The 22,870-nt window shown below is 44.5% G+C and overlaps 1 protein-coding gene across 1 annotated transcript in view; it reads right to left on the bottom strand.

Moving 5' to 3' along the window:
• ace (angiotensin I converting enzyme (peptidyl-dipeptidase A) 1) overlaps window positions 1-22,570 on the bottom strand; it is a 35,715-nt gene extending 13,145 nt beyond the window's left edge. Inside the window, exons 1-16 of the mRNA XM_056296990.1 lie at window positions 22,403-22,570; window positions 22,149-22,236; window positions 20,156-20,299; window positions 19,755-19,946; window positions 18,989-19,086; window positions 18,632-18,801; window positions 15,542-15,765; window positions 11,921-12,065; window positions 11,687-11,785; window positions 10,365-10,487; window positions 8,799-9,004; window positions 8,317-8,453; window positions 7,967-8,125; window positions 7,754-7,841; window positions 1,066-1,209; window positions 744-935 (exon numbers count right to left, since the gene is read on the bottom strand). Of these exons, the coding sequence (XP_056152965.1) occupies window positions 744-935; window positions 1,066-1,209; window positions 7,754-7,841; window positions 7,967-8,125; window positions 8,317-8,453; window positions 8,799-9,004; window positions 10,365-10,487; window positions 11,687-11,785; window positions 11,921-12,065; window positions 15,542-15,765; window positions 18,632-18,801; window positions 18,989-19,086; window positions 19,755-19,946; window positions 20,156-20,299; window positions 22,149-22,215 (2,188 nt within the window). The 5' untranslated portion in view covers window positions 22,216-22,236; window positions 22,403-22,570. The remainder of the gene's footprint in view (window positions 1-743; window positions 936-1,065; window positions 1,210-7,753; window positions 7,842-7,966; window positions 8,126-8,316; window positions 8,454-8,798; window positions 9,005-10,364; window positions 10,488-11,686; window positions 11,786-11,920; window positions 12,066-15,541; window positions 15,766-18,631; window positions 18,802-18,988; window positions 19,087-19,754; window positions 19,947-20,155; window positions 20,300-22,148; window positions 22,237-22,402) is intronic.
• Window positions 22,571-22,870: the final 300 nt, after the last annotated feature.

The following is a 22,870-nucleotide window of genomic DNA, read 5'->3' as shown; positions in this document are numbered from 1 at the left end:
GCGGGCCGGTCTCCGTGCTGGATTCCGGGCCTGTGCTGACACACTACAGGAGGTTTTGGCCAGCGGGCCGGTCTCGGTGCTGGATTCCGGGCCTGTGCTGACACACTACAGGGGGTTTTGGCCAGCGGGCCGGTCTCCGTGCTGGATTCCGGGCCTGTGCTGACACACTACAGGAGGTTTTGGCCAGCGGGCCGGTCTCGGTGCTGGATTCCGGGCCTGTGCTGACACACTACAGGGGGTTTTGGCCAGCGGGCCGGTCTCCGTGCTGGATTCCGGGCCTGTGCTGACACACTACAGGGGGTTTTGGCCAGTGGGCCGGTCTCCGTGCTGGATTCCGGGCCTGTGCTGACACACAGCAGGAGGTTTTGGCCAGCGGGCCGGTCTCCGTGCTGGATTCCGGGCCTGTGCTGACACACAGCAGGAGGTTTTGGCCAGCGGGCCGGTCTCCGTGCTGGATTCCGGGCCTGTGCTGACACACTACAGGGGGTTTTGGCCAGCGGGCCGGTCTCGGTGCTGGATTCCGGGCCTGTGCTGACACACTACAGGGGGTTTTGGCCAGCGGGCCGGTCTCCGTGCTGGATTCCGGGCCTGTGCTGACACACTACAGGGGGTTTTGGCCAGCGGGCCGGTCTCCGTGCTGGATTCCGGGCCTGTGCTGACACACTACAGGGGGTTTTGGCCAGCGGGCCGGTCTCGGTGCTGGACTGGCTGTGTACTGGCTCGGTTCTTCCTGCTGGACTTACCCAGTAAGTGGGCAGGAATGGGCCCCTTCGGGTTGACGTACTTGGCTCCGTACTTCTTGTAGAGCGCTCGACGTACATAAGCGTGCACCTGCTGATAAAGCGGCTCCAGCTCCTTCCACAGAGTCTCCAGGTCCTGCTCGAAGGCGGCCGTCTCGTACAGCGAGCGCCAGAAGGCCCCGTTGTCCGTGTGTCCTACAAGTCGGGGACAGCCGTGGCACAACACACATGAGGACCTGATGTGAACAATGACGCAGCGTACACAAACCACACAACGACAGGAGGGGGTGTGAAGGTGGTGCTGTGGTGTGGTGTCAGGTGGTACCGTTGAGTCGAGCGGCCTTGTTGGCGAGCTCCACGTATCGTCGGTAGTCCCCCCGCAGCCCCTTCCCTGCAGCATCCCTCCAGCCTCTCCAAGCAAACAGCAGCTCCTCATAGTCCCGGGATTCAGCCATGATCGTCTGCAGGTCTGAAGCACAAAACCCTTCCTGAAGCTGAACACCACCGCCTGGTTCTGCAGTACTCATACAGGTTTTACTGGCTAGATTATTAGATGCAGTAGTCATACAGGTCTTACTGGCTAGATTATTAGATGCAGTACTCATACAGGTCTTACTGGCTAGATTATTAGATGCAGTAGTCATACAGGTCTTACTGGCTAGATTATTAGATGCAGTAGTCATACAGGTCTTACTGGCTAGATTATTAGATGCAGTAGTCATACAGGTCTTACTGGCTAGATTATTAGATGCAGTAGTCATACAGGTCTTACTGGCTAGATTATTAGATGCAGTACTCAATCAGGATTTACTGGCTAGATTATTAGATGTAGTAGTCATACAGGTTTTACTGGCTAGATTAGTAGATGCAGTAGTCATACAGGTCTTACTGGCTAGATTATTAGATGCAGTACTCATACAGGTTTTACTGGCTAGATTATTAAATGCAGTAGTCATACAGGTCTTGCTGGCTAGATTATTAGATGCAGTACTCAATCAGGTCTTGCTGCCTAAATTATTAAATGCAGTAGTCATACAGGTCTTGCTACTAGATTATTAAATGCAGTAGTCATACAGGTCTTGCTGGCTATATTAATAGATGCAGTACTCATACAGGTTTTACTGGCGAGATTATTAGATGCAGTAGTCATACAGGTCTTGCTGGCTAGATTATTAGATGCAGTAGTCATACAGGTCTTGCTGGCTAGATTATTAGATGCAGTACTCATACAGGTCTTACTGGCTAGATTATTAAATGCAGTAGTCATACAGGTCTTGCTGGCTAGATTATTAGATGCAGTAGTCATACAGGTCTTGCTGGCTAGATTATTAGATGCATTACTCAATCAGGTCTTGCTGGCTAGATTATTAGATGCAGTAGTCATACAGGCCTTACTGGCTAGAGTATTAGATGCAGTACTCATACAGGTTTTACTGGCTAGATTATTAGATGCAGTAGTCATACAGGTCTTACTGGCTAGATTATTAGATGTAGTAGTCATACAGGTTTACTGGCTAGATTATTAGATGCAGTAGTCATGCAGGTTTTACTGGCTAGATTATTAGATGCAGTAGTCATACAGGTTTTACTGGCTAGATTATTAGATGCAGTAGTCATACAGGTCTTGCTACTAGATTATTAAATGCAGTAGTCATACAGGTCTTACTGGCTAGATTATTAGATGCAGTAGTCATACAGGTTTTCCCTGGCTAGATTATCAGATGCAGTAGTCATACAGGTCTTGCTGGCTAGATTATTAGATGCAGTAGTCATACAGGTCTTACTGGCTAGATTATTAGATGCAGTAGTCATACAGGTTTTACTGGCTAGATTATTAGATGCAGTAGTCATACAGGTCTTGCTACTAGATTATTAAATGCAGTACTCATACAGGTTTTACTGGCTAGATTATTAGATGCAGTACTCATACAGGTCTTACTGGCTAGATTATTAGATGCAGTACTCATAAAGGGTTTTACTGGCTAGATTATTAGATGCAGTAGTCATAGAGGTCTTACTGGCTAGATTATTAGATGCAGTACTCAATCAGGTCTTGCTGGCTAAATTATTAAATGCAGTAGTCATACAGGTCTTGCTACTAGATTATTAGATGCAGTAGTCATACAGGTCTTACTGGCTAGATTATTAGATGCAGTAGTCATACAGGTTTTACTGGCTAGATTATTAGATGCAGTAGTCATACAGGTCTTACTGGCTAGATTATTAGTCATACAGGCCTTGCTGGCAAGATTATTAGATGCAGTAGTCATACAGGTTTTACTGGCTAGATTATTAGATGCAGTAGTCATACAGGCTTTACTGGCTAGATTATTAGATGCAGTAGTCATACAGGTCTTACTGGCTAGATTATTAGATGCAGTAGTCATACAGGTCTTACTGGCTAGATTATTAGTCATACAGGCCTTGCTGGCTAGATTATTAGATGCACTAGTCATACAGGTTTTACTGGCTAGATTATTAGATGCAGTAGTCATACAGGTCTTACTGGCTAGATTATTAGATGCAGTAGTCATACAGGTCTTACTGGCTAGATTATTAGATGCAGTAGTCATACAGGTTTTACTGGCTAGATTATTAGATGCAGTAGTCATACAGGTCATACTGGCTAGATTATTAGATGCAGTAGTCATACAGGTCTTACTGGCTAGATTATTAGATGCAGTAGTCATACAGGTCTTACTGGCTAGATTATTAGATGCAGTAGTCATACAGGCCTTGCTGGCTAGATTATTGATGCAGTAGTCATACAGGCCTTACTGGCTAGATTATTAGATGCAGTAGTCATACAGGTTTTACTGGCTAGATTATTAGATGCAGTAGTCATACAGGCCTTGCTGGCTAGATTATTGATGCAGTAGTCATACATGTCTTGCTGGCTAGATTATTAGATGCAGTAGTCATACAGGTTTTACTGGCTAGATTATTAGATGCAGTAGTCATACAGGTCTTACTGGCTAGATTATTAGATGCAGTACTCAATCAGGTCTTGCTGGCTAAATTATTAAATGCAGTAGTCATACAGGTCTTGCTACTAGATTATTAGATGCAGTAGTCATACAGGTCTTACTGGCTAGATTATTAAATGCAGTAGTCATACAGGTTTTACTGGGTAGATTATTAGATGCAGTAGTCATACAGGCCTTACTGGCTAGATTATTAAATGCAGTAGTCATACAGGTTTTACTGGCTAGATTATTAGATGCAGTAGTCATACAGGTTTAACTGGCTAGATTATTAGATGCAGTAGTCATACAGGTTTAACTGGCTAAATTATTAAATGCAGTAGTAATACAGGTCTTGCTGGCTAGATTATTAAATGCAGTACTCAATCAGGTCTTGCTGGCTAAATTATTAAATGCAGTAGTCATACAGGTCTTGCTACTAGATTATTAGATGCAGTAGTCATACAGGTCTTACTGGCTAGATTATTAGATGCAGTAGTCATACAGGTTTTACTGGCTAGATTATTAGATGCAGTAGTCATACAGGTTTTACTGGCTAGATTATTAGATGCAGTAGTCATACAGGTTTTACTGGCTAGATTATTAGATGCAGTAGTCATACAGGCCTTGCTGGCTAGATTATTAGATGCAGTAGTCATACAGGTCTTACTGGCTAGATTATTAGATGCAGTAGTCATACAGGTCTTACTGGCTAGATTATTAGATGCAGTAGTCATACAGGTCTTACTGGCTAGATTATTAGATGCAGTAGTCATACAGGTTTTACTGGCTAGATTATTAGATGCAGTAGTCATACAGGCCTTACTGGCTAGATTATTAGATGCATTAGTCATCCAGGCCTTACTGGCTAGATTATTAGATGCAGTAGTCATACAGGCCTTGCTGGCTAAATTATTAGATGCAGTAGTCATACAGGCCTTGCTGGCTAGATTATTAGATGTAGTAGTCATACAGGTCTTACTGGCTAGATTATTAGATGCAGTAGTCATACAGGCCTTGCTGGCTAGATTATTGATGCAGTAGTCATACAGACCTTACTGGCTAGATTATTAGATGCAGTAGTCATACAGGCCTTACTGGCTAGATTATCAGATGCAGTAGTCATACAGGCCTTGCTGGCTAGATTATTGATACAGTAGTCATACAGGTCTTACTGGCTAGATTATTGATGCAGTAGTCATACAGGACTTGCTGGCTAGATTATCTGATGCAGTAGTCATACAGGCCTTGCTGGCTAGATTATTGATACAGTAGTCATACAGGCGTTACTGGCTAGATTATTAGATGCAGTAGTCATACAGGCCTTGCTGGCTAGATTATTAGATGCAGTAGTCATACAGGTTTTACTGGCTAGATTATTAGATGCAGTAGTCATACAGGCCTTACTGGCTAGATTATTGATGCAGTAGTCATACAGGCCTTACTGGCTAGATTATTGATGCAGTAGTCATACAGGACTTGCTGGCTAGATTATCTGATGCAGTAGTCATACAGGCCTTGCTGGCTAGATTATTAGATGCAGTAGTCATACAGGCCTTGCTGTCTAGATTATTAGATGCAGTAGTCATACAGGCCTTGCTGGCTAGATTATTAGATTCAGTAGTCATACAGGCCTTACTGGCTAGATTATTAGATTCAGTAGTCATACAGGCCTTACTGGCTAGATTATTGATGCAGTAATCATACAGGATTTGCTGGCTAGATTATTAGATGCAGTAGTCATACAGGCCTTGCTGGCTAGATTATTAGATGCAGTAGTCATACAGGCCTTGCTGGCTAGATTATTAGATGCAGTAGTCATACAGGCCTTGCTGGCTAGATTATTAGATGCAGTAGTCATACAGGCCTTACTGGCTAGATTATTGATGCAGTAGTCATACAGGATTTGCTGGCTAGATTATTAGATGCAGTAGTCATACAGGCCTTACTGGCTAGATTATTAGATGCAGTAGTCATACAGGCCTTGCTGGCTAGATTATTAGATGCAGTAGTCATACAGGCCTTGCTGGCTAGATTATTAGATGCAGTAGTCATACAGGCCTTACTGGCTAGATTATTGATGCAGTAGTCATACAGGATTTGCTGGCTAGATTATTAGATGCAGTAGTCATACAGGCCTTACTGGCTAGATTATTAGATGCAGTAGTCATACAGGCCTTTTTTGCTCGATCAGTTGGAACCAGTCATGCAGTGAATGGACCCTGTCAGGTCGTCACTTAGCCACCAAACATGCAATATGTACAAACACGCTGTATGAGTGATCCCACGTGGCCTTTCTGTTAACATGTTATGTGATGCCCACTGATCGATGTCTAAAAATACAATCATGTCCTACACAATAGTAGTCATTTATAATTAAAATGAAACATTGCTGATCACTAGGGCTGTGTATTGAGAGATCTGACGATATGATACGTATCACGATATAGGGGGTCATATTCAGTATACTGCGCTATATTGCGATACTGTAAGAAAGGCATTATGTTGCGGTTTCATAGGCCTGTGTTCTTTATGTTTATGCTACTTCCTGTCTCAGTTCATGTTGTTGGTTGGAGTGGAAGAGTCAAATGGCTGAAGATAGATTACAACACTGTTATCTAGCGGTCGTGGGGTTACACACAACACAACGTGTTTGTCACAAACCTTTACATGTAAACAATTAAAAATCGATAGAGTGGTTTTGAGAATCTATACAGTAACACAAAAGATAATATCGCCATACTCGAGTGTATCGATCCTTTCTTACAGCCCTACTGAACACATCACATTTCTCATGTGTAACAGTTAAGCTGGTGTCAGCGACCATGAGTTTTGCTGGCTGGTGTCAGTTTTCATTCAGTTGATATGTGGTTTAAGATGGAACCTGGCCTCAACGCTGCCACCTGTAGGCCACCTGTCTCACCTGTGTCTTATCGCCTGACCTGTGTCTCATCACCTCACCTGTGTCTTATCACTTCACCTGTGTCTTATCACCTCACCTGTCTCATCACCTCACCTGTGTCTTATCACTTCACCTGTGTCTTATCACCTCACCTGTGTCTAATCACTTCAACTGTGTCTCAACACCTCACCTGTCTCATCACCTCACCTGTGTCTCATTACTTCATCTATGTCTTATCACCTCACCTGTGTCTCATCACCTCACCTGTGTCTCATCACTTCATCTGTCTCATCACCTCACCTGTGTCTCATCACCTCACTTGTGTCTCATCACTTCATCTATGTCTCATCACCTCACCTGTGTCTCATCACTTCATCTATGTCTCATCACCTCACCTGTGTCTCATCACCTCACTTGTGTCTCATCACTTCATCTATGTCTCATCACCTCACCTGTGTCTCATCACCTCACTTGTGTCTCATCACTTCATCTATGTCTCATCACCTCACCTGTGTCTCATCACTTCATCTATGTCTCATCACCTCACCTGTGTCTCATCACTTCATCTATGTCTCATCACCTCACCTGTGTCTCATCACCTCACCTGTGTCTCATCACTTCACCTGTGTCTCATCACCTCACCTGTGTCTCATCACTTCATCTATGTCTCATCACCTCACCTGCGTCATCACTTCATCTATGTCTCATCACCTCACCTGTGTCTCATCACCTCACCTGTGTCTCATCACTTCATCTATGTCTTATCACCTCACCTGTGTCTCATCACCTCACCTATGTCTCATCACCTCACCTGAGTCTCATCACCTCATCCATGTCTCATCACCTCACCTATGTCTCATCACTTCACCTGTGTCTCATCACCTCATGTGTCTCATCACCTCATCTGTGTCACATCACCTCACCTGTGTCTCATCACCTCACCTATGTCTCATCACCTCACCTGTGTCTCATCACTTCACCTGTGTCTCATCACTTCACCTGTGTCTCATCTCACCTGTCTCTTATCAACTCACCTGTGTCTCATCACCTCACCTGTGTCTCATCACCCCACCTATGTCTCATCACTTCACCTGTGTCTAATCACCTCACCTGTGCGTCATCATCTCACCTGTGTCTCATCACCTCACCTGGATCTAATGGATGGCAGGTCCCGTCAGCTCTGCAGGCCTCGGCGACGCTGTACTTTGTTTCCATGTTTGACAGGAGAGTGTTGTACTGAAATAGTAAAGATACCCCCTTACAACTCAAAAATGTACATCAGCTTCTTCCGTCTATTTAAGCAACAAAACAAAAAACTTTCAGATTTTGTGTTTGTCAAATAATCACATGGCAGTTCAAACCTCTTCCAACTCGGCAGTCGGTAGTCCAGCCCGCTCGATGTCACTGAGTTTCTTGATGATGCGTTTGACTGAAGGGTCCTGGAAGTCGGCCGTGTCAAAACCTCTGGCTCTGACTCCGTAGTCCAGAGTGTGTTTGGACATTTCCAGATTCTTCTGAAGCTGCAGACGGAATAACAAATGCTGTTACACAGCTGGTCACATACGACCACAGAATGAACTGAGACAGGAAGAGAAAAACAGACAGGCAAGTAGAAAGACAGACAGACAGACAGACAGACAGACAGACAGACAGACAGACAGACAGACAGACAGACAGACAGACAGACAGACAGACGGATGGATGTACTGACCATGGTCTGCTTGTTGGCCTCGGTGATGTCGGTGTTGTATGCCCAGGAGGCCTCGGTGTAGGCGTTCCACACAGTCTCTGCCGTTCGGTTGTATTCTTCCAGAAACTTCTTGGCCTCCAGCTCGTCTGTATTCTTATCTGGTGGAGGGACAGCGAGTACGGGTTCAATGTAAAGCCATGACTAAGTCCATGGATAAATGGTACAGAACCCATTTTTGAAAGAGACGCAACCCCCCCCCCCCCCGTTTACTCAATGTTAACTTGAATCTCCATCCAGCACCATCTTCTTTTTCAGGTACTCACTGTGGTTTTCATCTATAAAGCAGCTAGCTAGGTACATTGCCAGTAGGAAAATGCTCTTCACAATTTGCATACATCAAAATCTTTTCTTTTGTCACCGCTTCTTCTTCGCTAGTTTGGTCATTTGAATTTCATTCTCATTATTTTCAGTCACCACTGATCACCTTCAAACCTCTGTCTTACCAATATCTTCAGGATAGCCTTCTGGGATGGGCGGGACCCAGCTGAAATCGGGCCAGCCCAATGTCTCATTCCTGTTCTGCTCCTCCAACCATTTCATGATGGGCTCAAAGTATCTCATAAAGGCACCGGCATCCATCTTGTTGGTGCCCAGGGCCTCACTGAGAACTTCTGGCCAAGGTTTAGAAGAGCCGGACTGGAGAACCTTACTGGAGGAAGTAGATGTAGATCACACTAGTGCTTTATGTTTCCTGTTATACACTACCGTTCAAAAGTTTGGGATCACCCAAACAATTTTGTGTTTTCCATGAAAAGTCACACTTATTCACCACCATATGTTGTGAAATGAATAGAAAATAGAGTCAAGACATTGACAAGGTTAGAAATAATGATTTGTATTTGAAATAAGATTTTTTTTACATCAAACTTTGCTTTCGTCAAAGAATCCTCCATTTGCAGCAATTACAGCATTGCAGACCTTTGGCATTCTAGCTGTTAATTTGTTGAGGTAATCTGGAGAAATTGCACCCCACGCTTCCAGAAGCAGCTCCCACAAGTTGGATTGGTTGGATGGGCACTTCTTTGAGCAGATTGAGTTTCTGGAGCATCACATTTGTGGGGTCAATTAAACGCTCAAAATGGCCAGAAAAAGAGAACTTTCATCTGAAACTCGACAGTCTATTCTTGTTCTTAGAAATGAAGGCTATTCCATGCGAGAAATTGCTAAGAAATTGAAGATTTCCTACACCGGTGTGTACTACTCCCTTCAGAGGACAGCACAAACAGGCTCTAACCAGAGTAGAAAAAGAAGTGGGAGGCCGCGTTGCACAACTGAGCAAGAAGATAAGTACATTAGAGTCTCTAGTTTGAGAAACAGACGCCTCACAGGTCCCCAACTGGCATCTTCATTAAATAGTACCTGTTAGAGCCTGTTTGTGCTGTCCTCTGAAGGGAGTAGTACACACCGGTGTAGGAAATCTTCAATTTCTTAGCAATTTCTCGCATGGAATAGCCTTCATTTCTAAGAACAAGAATAGACTGTCGAGTTTCAGATGAAAGTTCTCTTTTTCTGGCCATTTTGAGCGTTTAATTGACCCCACAAATGTGATGCTCCAGAAACTCAATCTGCTCAAAGAAGTGCCCATCCAACCAATCCAACTTGTGGGAGCTGCTTCTGGAAGCGTGGGGTGCAATTTCTCCAGATTACCTCAACAAATTAACAGCTAGAATGCCAAAGGTCTGCAATGCTGTAATTGCTGCAAATGGAGGATTCTTTAACGAAAGCAAAGTTTGATGTAAAAAAAATCTTATTTCAAATAAAAATCATTATTTCTAACCTTGTCAATGTCTTGACTCTATTTTCTATTCATTTCACAACATATGGTGGTGAATAAGTGTGACTTTTCATGGAAAACACGAAATTGTTTGGGTGATCCCAAACTTTTGAACGGTAGTGTATATTTATATGATGGAAGTGTTGACTTCTTAACTTATCCTCAAATCACCCATGTTCGAGTTTTATCTTTCCATCATTTGTACAAAAGACCGATTCTGGAGAAAAATACGTACGCTAAGATGGTTCCTGCCTCCTTGGACCAGTAGATGTCACATGTGTGCAGGGGGCCCTTGTGATTGGCTGCCTCGCACAGTTTCTCATGGAACTGGAACTGCAGAATAAAGCTGACAAAATACCTGCAGGAAACAAAAACCAACCACCCAACCAACCAATCCATCAATGAGATATTCACATTACATCTGAGAAGTATTTATTCCCTTTAACTACCTGTTCCTTTGTTCAACTGACTGTTCAGTTTAATCTGTCTTTCAGCAGACCTCCGTCCATATGGAAGAAGCTGCTCGTCTTTGTCAGGGAGTCAGACACACTATTCATTCAGAGCTTGGTAGTTAGTCTTTAGTCTTTGCCTCAGCATATACATGTCAAGATAATCAGAACAGCCTACAGCCCAGCTTCCCTTTCTCTCTGCATCCTGTCATTCTCCCTCCACTGCTTTCTTACACACACACACACACACACACACACACACCAGTGTGAAGCACTTTGGATGTCTAGATGAAGCGCTGTATGAATGTCATCAGTTATTATTATCATATATACATTATAATATATGTATAATGTATATAATGATTATATATACACACATACACATTATACTATATGTATAATGTATATAATGATTATATATATATATACTATACTATACTATATGTATATATGATAATAATTATATATACACATTATACTATATGTATAATGTATATAATGATTGATTTTATATACATACATACATACATACATACATACATACATACATACATACATACATACATACATACATACACATTATAATATATGTATATATGATAATTATATATATACACACACACACACACACACACACACACACATTATACTATATGTATAATGTATTTTAGCGAATTCAGGGGGCAACCACAAGAATTGCCGCAGCCGGGACGCGAACACTTGTCTCCTGCTCCGCAAGCGACAACGTTAACCAGTCGACTAAAGGGTCCGACCCATTACCCACTTATCCATGCATGTTACAGTATATATATGATAATAATATATGATATATATACATTATATGTGAAATGTACATATGATAATAATTATATAATCACATTATGCTATATGTATAATGTATGTATGATAATGATTTTATATATATATATATATAAGCATTATACATACAGTATAATGTATGTATGATAATAATTGTATATATATACACACATTGTACTATATGGCATCCCTTCATTGCACAGATAGGATGGTATCGTTGTAAAGCTGGATGTGATGCTTCCTGTCAGTAATGGTGTTGGTGAGAGAGGTGGGAACTGGGTAGTAATACCTGATGTATGGAGTGTTTCCAGGAATGTGGTACTTGGCTCCGGGGTCAAAGTGCTCCTCTGTGCGGCGGGTGGGGGGACAGATACCTTGGTACTTTACCCTTCAAAAAAAAGAAGACAGGGGGAGGGGGGGTGGATTCAGAAAACTGGCAAATTATCGGCACATCAGCCCATCACTTGGCGTTAAGGGTCCATCAGAGGACTTCCTGTGGTCACGTGCGGGTGTGGAAGCCCACCTGAGATTCCACCAGTCCGCGTTGTAGCGCTCCGGAGGCGTCTGGCCGCTGAACACGCTCCACCTCCACTGGTCGATGAGGTAGCCGAAGGGCAGGAAGGCCATCTTCTCCAGCGCCATCTTCAGCAGGTAGTTAATGTCCGTCTCTGCACATGCGCACACACACACTCGCTTAGCTCTCCAGACACGATGCCTGTTCCAAAGCCATACTCTTGACATTAGCCAGCAGTATGACTTCATGGATAAATGTAGAGAACTACATGTTAATACAGTCATACAGTTATCTGCGTAAAGAAGTAAGGGACTATACATTTTAGCACGTCATAGCGAGGCGTAAACAACATGGCTGCTAATAACAAGCTCACTGAACTAAAGTAAATGTAGTTTCCCATAATGCCTTTCTTCTATCGCGGAAGTTTGGATCAGGTCATCTGGACACAACCTGTACTGACAGATACCTTTCATCGCCCTCTCAGTGACCTCTTCAGCCTCAGCTGACTGCATATAAACAACACAGTCCCTAACGACGCTCGCTAACGCTAGCGTGATGCTCGGTCCCGGAGCATCATGGGAAATGTAGTCTTTTAACAGCTGACCATACACGCCATCTCTAAATTATCCTCTGTACCTACTTCACAAACAGAATATTCAAATGAAACGCACAGTCATTTAAACTCAGTATTTGCCATATAAACTGGAATTAGCTGAATTATTATCTTATTGTAACCGGTTATTTTCTTGCCCGGTGCGGGATTCGATACGGGGTGTACTGCACCACAAGGCGACGTCACTAACGGCTCGACTAAAGGGTCAGACCCGTTAGCTAACGTGTCTTATTAGTAGTTTACATTATTGTAGCGAATTCGGGGGCAGCCCGGGAACCCACACAGCCGGGACGCGAGCCCGTCGACTGGTTAACGTTGTCGCTTGCGGAGTGGGAGACACGGGTTCGCGTCCCGGCTATGGCGGTTCCCAGACTGCCCCCCGAATTCGCTGCATTATGAACAGCTCTTATCAAATAAACATCAGCTTTATCAAAATAAAGTCACAACATCCCCTCGACGAACTACTGTTCATCTAAATTTCCAAAGGATACAGTAACTGAATTGGTCTCCTTAATACAGTCCCTGTGGCAGAGTGAACTGCACATGACCGCACAAGTCCATTACCACCTGGAAACAGTTCCTCAATCCTCCCCAGTCTCCATGACTGCCTTGGTGTGTTGTCCTCTCCGATGAGGACAACATCCCCTACCTTCAGCAGGGATGGCTGTGGTGTCTCACAGCACTGGGCTGACTTCAAGTCCAACAAATATTCTCTTCGCCAGCTGCTTCGGAAACTGGTTATGAGTCTCTGCCCATATCTTCACCTCCATGTCATTTCCTCCTTCTTTACTGTTAGGTGGTGAGTAAATGCTGGAATGGCTTAGTAGGCATGCAAGTAGTCTCTGACCCACCATGAAGTGAGCTGGTGACAGCAGTCGTGGCTCATTCACATTGTTGTGCATGTAGTGAGGGGCCTTGAGGTTATTATGGGTTCAGCTTCTGTCAGAATGGTGCTCAGTTCCTCGAAATTGAGTTTAGCTTTTCCCGGCACTTTTCATGGAATTATTTTGACTGAGCGCACGTCTCACCCAACTGAGCTATTTCGGCTGCACCTTTGTTTTTAATCTCTCTTTCAAAAAGGCTATCAATCCCCTGAGGTAGAACACAGTCATCAGTTGCTGGTCTCCACACTAAGCCCAGAACTTTTAGCATTGACCCATGTGTCTCTGGCTCTATAGTGCAGTCCATTGAGATCTCCTGGTATTTTTCCTTAAACTCTGGAGAGTTTGTCATCCACTTGCAGAAGTCCATGCCCACAGTGGACATGATGGCCTTAGCTGTTGTTGTTGTTGTCGTCACTGAATGGGCCTCAGACACCTCCCTTGAGCTGGCAATAAAGTCATCAACATAAAGTGAGCTTCTTATGGTCTCCACCACTTGTGGGTGTTCTGACTTATTTTGCCTTGAATGTTTTCTTATGGTGGCTGCAAGTAAGAATGTGCTTGAAGAAGCTTCAAACACCACCCTTTTCATTTGTAGCACCCACAGCTTCTTGTCCTTCTGTCCAGTGGGCAGGCCTGTAAACCACAGAACTCTTACAGCATCTTCCATCTTCGTGGGACGAAGCATCAAACACAACTTGTAATTTGGGTGTCACTTTATCCTTTCTCAATACAGCATGATGAGGAAGGTAATATGTCTCACTGCACGATATATTTTCTCTGGACACATCCTCGGCTTTTCTTGTTTTAAGTAGTCCTCCACTACATCATTGTATCTGCTGTAGAGCGTAACATCCTTTCTGTGTTTCTTTTCCAAACCCTCCAACCTTTTCTTGGTGATGCGGACGTTATCCTGGAGTGTAGGATGGTCTTGGCGCCATGGCGGCTCTACTTGGTAATGCCCATCCTTGTAGATGGTGGTTTCCTCAAACCGCTGTAGAGCTTCTGCATCCTCGGGGCTCTCAGACTTTTCACTTGGGATTCTCAGTGACTCAAGCTCCCAAAATGCATGCAGCTGCCTATCAATCTGTGCATCTGCGCTGAGCTGAATCTGCATACAAGTTATCTCTGTCACGCTGGATACTGATACTGGGCCCTGCATTGCCTATCCAAACGTGTTCTCTAGTGCTACCAGGCTCTCTGTCACTCTCGCTACACGGCCGGATACTATTTCCAGTAGAAATCTGAGCCCATTAGCACTGAAGTTAAGGTTTGTCATCTCCAAGGAAGTCTGAGTTGAAGACCTCTCCTCTTCATCGCTTTCTTTATGTGCTCACCAGGCACCTTCATCATGGCTGAGCACATCTGGGGGGGGGGGGTCACAATTGCCTCCATTTCAATACTCTGCTGTTTATCCCAGACATTCTCCACGCTGAGCATCACTATGTTGCGCTTCACCATTATTGGAGTAGCTCATCATCCAGAAATTGTTTTAGATCTCTGATTTCAGAGATAGTGTTGAGGCGTTTTCCTGCCTTCAGAAGGTTGATTTCTGGGCTGAAACTCTGATTCTGAGTCACATTTATCCAGTATTTTTCTGCATCATGCAGCTCTACTGCTGCAAGTTCACCACACATTTTTGTGCTTGAATGCATGTTGAAGTGCTGCATAATATAATATAATATAATATAATATAATATAATGGCAGCACGGTGGAGCAGTGGTTAGCGTGGTCGCCTCACAGCAAGAAGGTCCTGGGTTCAAGCCCTGGCATAGTCCAACCTTGAGGATCGTCCCGGGTGGTCCTCTGTGTGGAGTTTGCATGTTCTCCCCGTGTCTGTGTGGGTTTCCTCCGGGGGCTCCGGTTTCCTCCCTCAGTCCAAAGACATGTAGGTCAGGTGAATCGGCCGCACTAAATTGTCCCTAGGTGTGAATGTGTGTGTGTCTTTTGGCCTTGTGATGGCCTGGCAGCTTGTCCAGGGTGTCTCCCCGCCTGCCACCCAATGACTGCTGGAATAGGCTCCAGCATCCCGTGACCCCAGTTGGGATAAGCGGCTTGGATAATGAATGAGTTATGTAAGAATATATCAACACAGACTAACTAACTGTAAGTCTAACTGTAGTAATTCAAAGTACCGTTATCGTTGGTGATGGAGTGCAGCAGGCCGATGGTGTGCAGATGTTTGGGCGTGGAGACCGACAGGGACAGGACGTCTCCCACGGCCTCATGGAAGCCGGGGTTGGCTCCTCGTCTGAAGCCGACGGGCAGGTCTTTATACTGCAGGTAATACTCCACATGACCCATCTCATGATGCACTGTGAACAGCTGCTCCATCGTCACTCTGGTGCACTGCTTGATCCTGCAGATAGCAAAGGTCATACTTGCATTATTTTCTCCCGTAGCAGAACATCGTCTTGGATCAGAAGACCTACTGCATATGAGACATGTCCCAACAAAAACACTTTAAAGTGCTGACCTAGATGGAAATAAACCCATCACACTATCCAACCCTCCAAAAGAAACACAAATAAATAATAAAAAACTTATTCATATTTCATACAGGAAATACTGCTCACTGTGATGTATTAGGAAGCACATCACAGCAGGAAAACATAATGAAGCCCCTTTAAAACTGTTTTACAACCAACAAGTGAGAACGAAAACACAGAGCAACTTCAGAGCACATAACATGATAATAGTAAGATAGTAAAGATAAAAAGAATAATTTAAAAAAAGAATCAAGAAGTTAAAACTTAAAGGAAGAAAACAATAAAAGACTAATAGGATGGAAGAAGAAGCGGCCAATCAAAACATTTGGCTCATTACTTGCAGAGTTTGATTCTGCGCAACACAAAGAAGAAACTCAATCAAACAAAATTACGTCAAACAAGAAGAGTCTTTGAAAAGATGAGTGTTCTAAAACAAGACGAGTGTTTTAAAACAAGACGAGTCTTTGAGAAGATGAGTGTTCTAAAACAAGACGAGTGTTTTAAAACAAGACGAGTCTCTTAAAAGATGAGTGTTCTAAAACAAGACGAGTGTTTTAAAACAGGATGAGTCTTTTAAAACAAGATGAGCGATTTAAAACAAGACGAGTCTTTTAAAAGAAGAGTGTTTAAAACAAGATGTGTTTTAAAACGAGTCTTTTAAAGCAAGATGAGTGTTTTAAAACAAGACGAGTCTTTTAAAAGATGAGTGTTTTAAAACAAGACAAATCTTTTAAAAGAAGTGTTTTAAAACAAGACAAGTCTTTTAAAAGAAGAGTGTTTAAAACAAGATGAGTCTTTTAAAACAAGATGACTGTTTTAAAACGAGTCTTTTAAAAGAAGACGAGTCTTTTAAAACAAGAGTGTTTAAAACAAGATGAGTGTTTTAAAACGAGATGAGTGTTTTAAAACAAGACGAGTCTTTTAAAACATGAGTGTTTGAAACAAGATGAGTGTTTTAAAACAAGACAAATGTTTTAAAAGATGTGTTTTAAAACCAGACGAGTCTTTTAAAACGAGATGAGTGTTTTAAAACAAGATGAGTGTTTTTAAACAAGATCAGTCTTTTAAAACATGAGTGTTTTAAAACAAGTCTTTTAAAACAAGATGAGCGTTTTAAAACAAGACCAGTCTTTTAAAACAAGACAAGCCTTTTTAAAGACGAGTCTCTTAAAACAAGATGAGTCTTTTAAAACTAGACGAGTGTTTTAAAACAAGACTAGTCTTTTAAAATTAGACGAGTGTTTTATAACAGAGCACCATGTGTGAACATGGAAATTAATTATCAAGTAAATACCTTGCAAAGTAAAAGATGAAAGGTAATTTTATGTAAAAGCTAATTGAAATTATGTGTTGAGAACAGCTGAGATGATTGTTGATGGGGAACAGCTGAGATGATTGTAGATGGGGAACAGCTGAGATGATTGTAGATGGGGCACAGCTGAGATGATTGTAGATGGGGAACAGCTGAGATGATTGTAGATGGGGAACAGCTGAGGGAACGAGTGACTGGGGAAGTGCAGAGCCGTGCTGCCAGTCTGCCAGCAGATGGCATCAGAGGCGCTGTAGGGCGCGCCGTGCCCGTTGGGGGGTGCTGGGGACCTCAGGGTCTGAGTCCGGTGAAGGCGAACGTGAACGTGCCCCAGCTGTGTTGGTGAGGAGCGGAGGCCCAGGCGAAGCCGAGCGCCGTGGAGGCCCGGAGGGAACGGAAGAGGTGGGTTGCGGAGGTCGTGAGGGTGAAACCGTAACAGCTCTTTTTCTTTCTTTTGTTTAAATGTAATTTTCCCCCTTTTTTCTCCCCAATTGTACTTGACCAATTACTCCACTCTTCTGGGCCGTCCCGGTCTCTGCTCCACCCCCTCTGCTGATCCGGGGAGGGCTGCAGACTACCACATGCCTCCTCCCATACATGTGGAGTCACCAGCCGCTTCTTTTCACCTGACAGTGAGGAGTTTCACCGGGGGGACGTAGCACGTGGGAGAATCACGCTCTTCTCCCCAGTGCCCCCTCCCCCCCCGAACAGGCGCCCCGACCGACCAGAGGAGGCGCTAGTACAGCGGCCAGGACACATACCCACATCCGGCTTCCAACCCGCAGACACGGACAATTGTGTCTGTAGGGACGCCCGACCAAGCCGGAGGTAACACGAGGATTCGAACTGGTGATCCCCGTGTTGGTAGGCAACGGAATAGACCGGTACACCACCCGGACACCCCTAAATAATGTCCTTAAATAAGACTCTGAAGCTCCATCTGCTTGGCCCTTGTCAGTGTTTGTCCTATTTCCTGTTGTTTAACAAAGGGAGAGAGTGGTAATCATGCTTCTCTGTAGGCAGTTCAACTTGGAAATAATTCAATATTACCGTTTATCATCCGTCAGTGGTATTGTATGGGGAGGAAATTCAGATGTTGTCATATCATAATACACAATTGTGTTGTCTAAATTAATGATAATAACAACCCATGACTGCAAATTTCCCACAAAATGAGGTGTGAAATATTTGAGGGAGTATTATTTGAAAACTAGTTCTGGTTTGATATTATACTTTATATTACCAAACAGTTCAATGTGATGGAGCTCAGGTGGACTCTTAAACATGCTGTTTTTACATATGGAAACAGATGTCATGACATGTGTCAATATCCAGTATCATGCTTATGATATGTTCCATAGCCTCCAGCACCATGCACATGTTAATCGTGTGAGCTGGTCTTCCTAGTCATAAGATCATCACATTACCTGAAGTCTTTGCGGTTGTAGAAGTCCCATGCGGAGGCGTGACACACCACCTCACGGTCAGCTGGTTTCTCCAACATGGACTTGTCCCAGAACTCCTGTGGCATCTCGATCAGACCCAGTGAGGTGAAGAACTCCTCGGCCACATGGAACATGTATGTGGCGTTGTAACCCTGGACAGAAGAACAACGCACATGAGTGACGATGGTCTTCATCTCAGTCACCCGTCTCCAGGTTCCAGATCATAAAGACAGAATTGGACACCTGAATTGGACAGGTTTTTGTATTTGTGGTGTGCATCTTCTGCTGGCGAGACTGCTCATGGCAAACACTTCCAGTCCACAGTTTCCTCTCACTTACCTGTTTGACCATTTCCTCTGTCACATCCACATTGGGTTTGTTAGGGAAGGGGATCATCATGCTGTAGATGTTGTTCCAGGTTTGGGCCCACATATTTCCTGGAGACAGTGACATCAGATACTTGATTACTGTGGGAACCACTTGAGTAATGTGTATGCAGCCCACCAAGAGGATGGCACAACACAGGAGCACTAACACGTCAGGCCGGGACTCCACAGTCGACACCATCTACAGTCTACACCATCTACAGGCCACTCTTTCAAGGATGAGGATGTGCACATCCTTGACAGGGAGGAACGCTGGTTTAAACGGGGAGTCAAAGAGGCCATCTATGTTAAGAGGGAATGTCCATCCCTGAACGGGGGGTGGGGGGGGGTCTAAGAGTACATCTGTCACCACCTTACAATGCTCAAAGAAGGTTGAATCAGTTCATCCGGACACGTTCATTGACAGATCCGTTTCATTATCATCTAAGTGACCTCTTCAGTCTCAACTGACTGCAGGTGGCCCCACCCTTATAAACAATACAGGGGCATAACGACCAAAACCAATGGCCAGTTTCATCTGCAAATATGGCGTGAGCGTTAACTAGAGTCACGGTGGCCATGTGTACTGTTCACAGGGCATTTGGGCATAGTTGTAATCACAGCACTGTAAGATGGTGACACATGTACTTATAACACAGAGTGATTGAATAGAACCCATCCCTCCAGTTAAGTGCATGCAAGAGAAGAGGAAGCCTGTAAAAGAGGCCTAGGTGGTGTACCTAGCAGGTGAGCGGGGATAGGTCCTCTCAGGTTGATGTATTTGGAGCCATATTGGTTGTAAAGTTTGCGGCGGACGAATGCGTGCAGATGCAGGTAGAGTGGCTCCACAGTCCTGTAGATCGCCTCCACGTCCTCCTCAAACGTCTGGGATTCATACCAGGAGCGCCAGTAGTCTCCAGTGTCTTTAAAACCTGTCAGAAGATCGTCCTCACATGTCAGACTCACTCGCATGTGTCTCGTCTTCTGTTCTGCTGTGCTTCATCTGCCCTGACTTGGTTATTGTCAAAGCTGTTTTTAATTCAAGGCAGCAGAGAAATGCAGCAAATTTGCTGAATGTTTACCTGATTGCAATAGCTTCAACTAAAAAATGCACTGGCAGGGTCAAAGGTCATGTTCTTACCGTCGGCTTTTGAGGCCTTGTTACTTAGCCGGACAAATTTAGGGTAGTAGTTCCTAAGAGGTACGCCCGATTTATTGTGCCAACCTTCCCATGCGTAAAGCAGCCGTTTGTAGCTTCTGGAGGTAGCCATGATTTTGGTTAGCTCTGCAGGAGAAGAAAAGTCCGTCACAACCTCAGACACCAGGGACGCATAGCCTACATCCAGACACTCCAGCCCCAACACAGTAAGAAAGACAAGAACTCTGAAACCAACTTGACATGCATTGTTGCGGTGACCTGGGTGTGTTTTCTCAGAAGGACAGACACAAGACTCAAGAGATTAGTCCTGATTACAACAACTAAAGCAACATCCACCCTCAACGGTCTGGAGGAAGTGGCGGTGCAGAAAGGGTTGAAAAAGTCAGCAGAAGATAGAGCGTTCAGTGGTCTGTTATTGTAACGGCGTGGGTTTTATTTTGTTGGTAGTCAGTCCCGTAGGGTGTGTACTCAGAATGACCCCCGCTCCTCCCCGAGGTGTTTACTCTGCAGCATTATGAAACCCAGAACCGCTAAGGAGGTTTTCCTTAACAAACAAGCCCCCTGGCACTTGAAGGGAAGTGCTCCAGCAGTGTGGGTCGCTGGACCCGGCCGCTGCTCATGGCCGTGTGTGAGCAGGCACATTGTTAGCCCCACTCTGCTGAGGAAAACAGCTGCTGGTCAAGCCAGCGGGCTTCGTGCTGCATTGTTAAGACTGCTAACATGCTGGTTCTCCGATTCAACACCCATGAGTTTCTGCTAAAGCACTTAGAGACTTCTGTAATGGTCTGCATCCTGTTGCTTTTCCTTGTGGCGATAACATCGCTACCTCCTCTGCTGTTTTTCTTTCTGGGCTCTCGTGTTCCCTTCAGCTTGTGTTTACACCAACTTCTTCCACATTGTTTTTTACCTCCACCAGTGGTCACGTATGCTTGTGTGTGTGTGTGTGTGTGTGTGTGTGTGTGACTACTGGACCTATCAGCCTGAAGATGTGTGTGCAGGTTATGACTGTATGATGAAGAACCTCTCGTGGTTGCGGTGATTAAAACCCTTTGAAAAACGTTTGTTCTCACTACCGCCGCTCCCTCTCCTCATTCACTCTCTAACTCGCTCGACCCACACTGCTCCCCGTCGCCGCTGCCCTGGGTCAACCGTGAGCATGCGTGACTCACATCTACGGCTGAGTCAGATCGGACAGTAATGGTGTCGGAACCAAAACATGATGTGTTCAGGTATGAGTCTTGAAAGTAAACAAGAAGTCCATCGTGTTTCACAAGCCAGCATAACATTCACTGCTGAGCTCAGCACAAGAGAACTGGAGGAACACTGGAGGAACCAACAATAAGTCCCCTTATTAACCTCGCCGCCACGCAGCAGCGCCATAGTCTCCAGTGTTAAAACGCTGCTATAAAAATACAATTTCAAGAGTAGGATTAATCACAGCCACAGCTGGAAATCATCTCAGTAGCTACGACAAAACATTTCACCTGGCTGAGCTATGTTTTCTTACCACCGTGTTATTGCTTCAGAATGAATGAACGTCATTCACCTTCATTCATTTCATTTCATGAAAACCATGACAGCCAAACACATCTCAAGTCTTTTAATAAGAGCTTTGAAATGGTCATGGACTGATCTCTGTCATTTCATGTCAGACTTGGTGGCTTTCATGCCAGGCTTCACCTAGGAGGCTGCACATCCACAGACTGACAGGCACCATGTGCGCGGCATATTAAATAGTTTCCCTTCCATACTCCCACCCGGTTGACTTGGGCGCTGTACAGAGGTGGTATAATGGCAGGGAAAACTCTGGTTTTCTGTCCGTGTGTACAGGGAAGGTGAGATACGTAAACCTGGCAGAGGCCTGCAGTCTACTGGGTACACTCCTCTAGTTTTCACTGAGTGTCCTCTGAACAATCCCTTCATCCCGTAGTTTGTGACTCTTTATGGACCTGATTGACTCTTTTGGTCATCTTACCTGGCTCCAGGTTCCAGCACTCGTCTGGCTTTGGACACACGGTGGCTGTTGAATAAATTTGGTCCATGCTGCTCAGAATTTTGTTGTACTAAAGACACAAAATTAAACGGGGAAACAGAAAGATTTCAAACATTTGTCAGTCTTTTTCTGATACACCGGTATACACGAGAGCGCTGAATACTTCTGTCAGCGTGACATACGGACACCATCTGGTTCGGCCTTCCACAATAATGAAATATTAGATGGGAACAAACCTCCTGTCTCTCATCCTCCGGCAGGTTGGCGGCTCCCAGCTCACCTATCTTGGCGAGCAGCTTCTTGACGTCTTCTGGAAGAGTCTCCAGCAACGAAGGGGTGAACACCTCCTTGGCCTTCAACCCCCAGGCCTCAGTGAAGGCCTGCTCCTCCAGGGATGCGTTCACCTGGACAGGCAGAGTGAGGGAGTGTTAGTGGCCTCCACCGTGTGTCTGCTGACGGTATGAAGAGAGCAGGACATGGTGGTTATGGTGGAAATGTAGTTTGTAGAAAATCTCTCCACAACTCGGATCACTTAAATGTGCACACAAAGAGGAAACCTAACAAAGGAGGGCTGGGGAAGGGCCACCTTGGTGGGCTCAGAAGCAAAACTTCACTTGTTTTTCCCCTAAAGGCATCTGGTGGAAGAGAGTCAGCTGGACCTACAGAAACAACAGTAGACCTACTCAGACCTGTTCACAGCACAT

The sequence above is a fragment of the Lampris incognitus genome, chromosome 17 (assembly GCF_029633865.1).
Source record: "Lampris incognitus isolate fLamInc1 chromosome 17, fLamInc1.hap2, whole genome shotgun sequence".
Taxonomy (NCBI): Eukaryota; Metazoa; Chordata; class Actinopteri; order Lampriformes; family Lampridae; genus Lampris; species Lampris incognitus.
The sequence above is the reverse complement of the archived record's forward strand: the minus strand, read 5'-3'. Positions and strand labels throughout refer to the sequence as shown.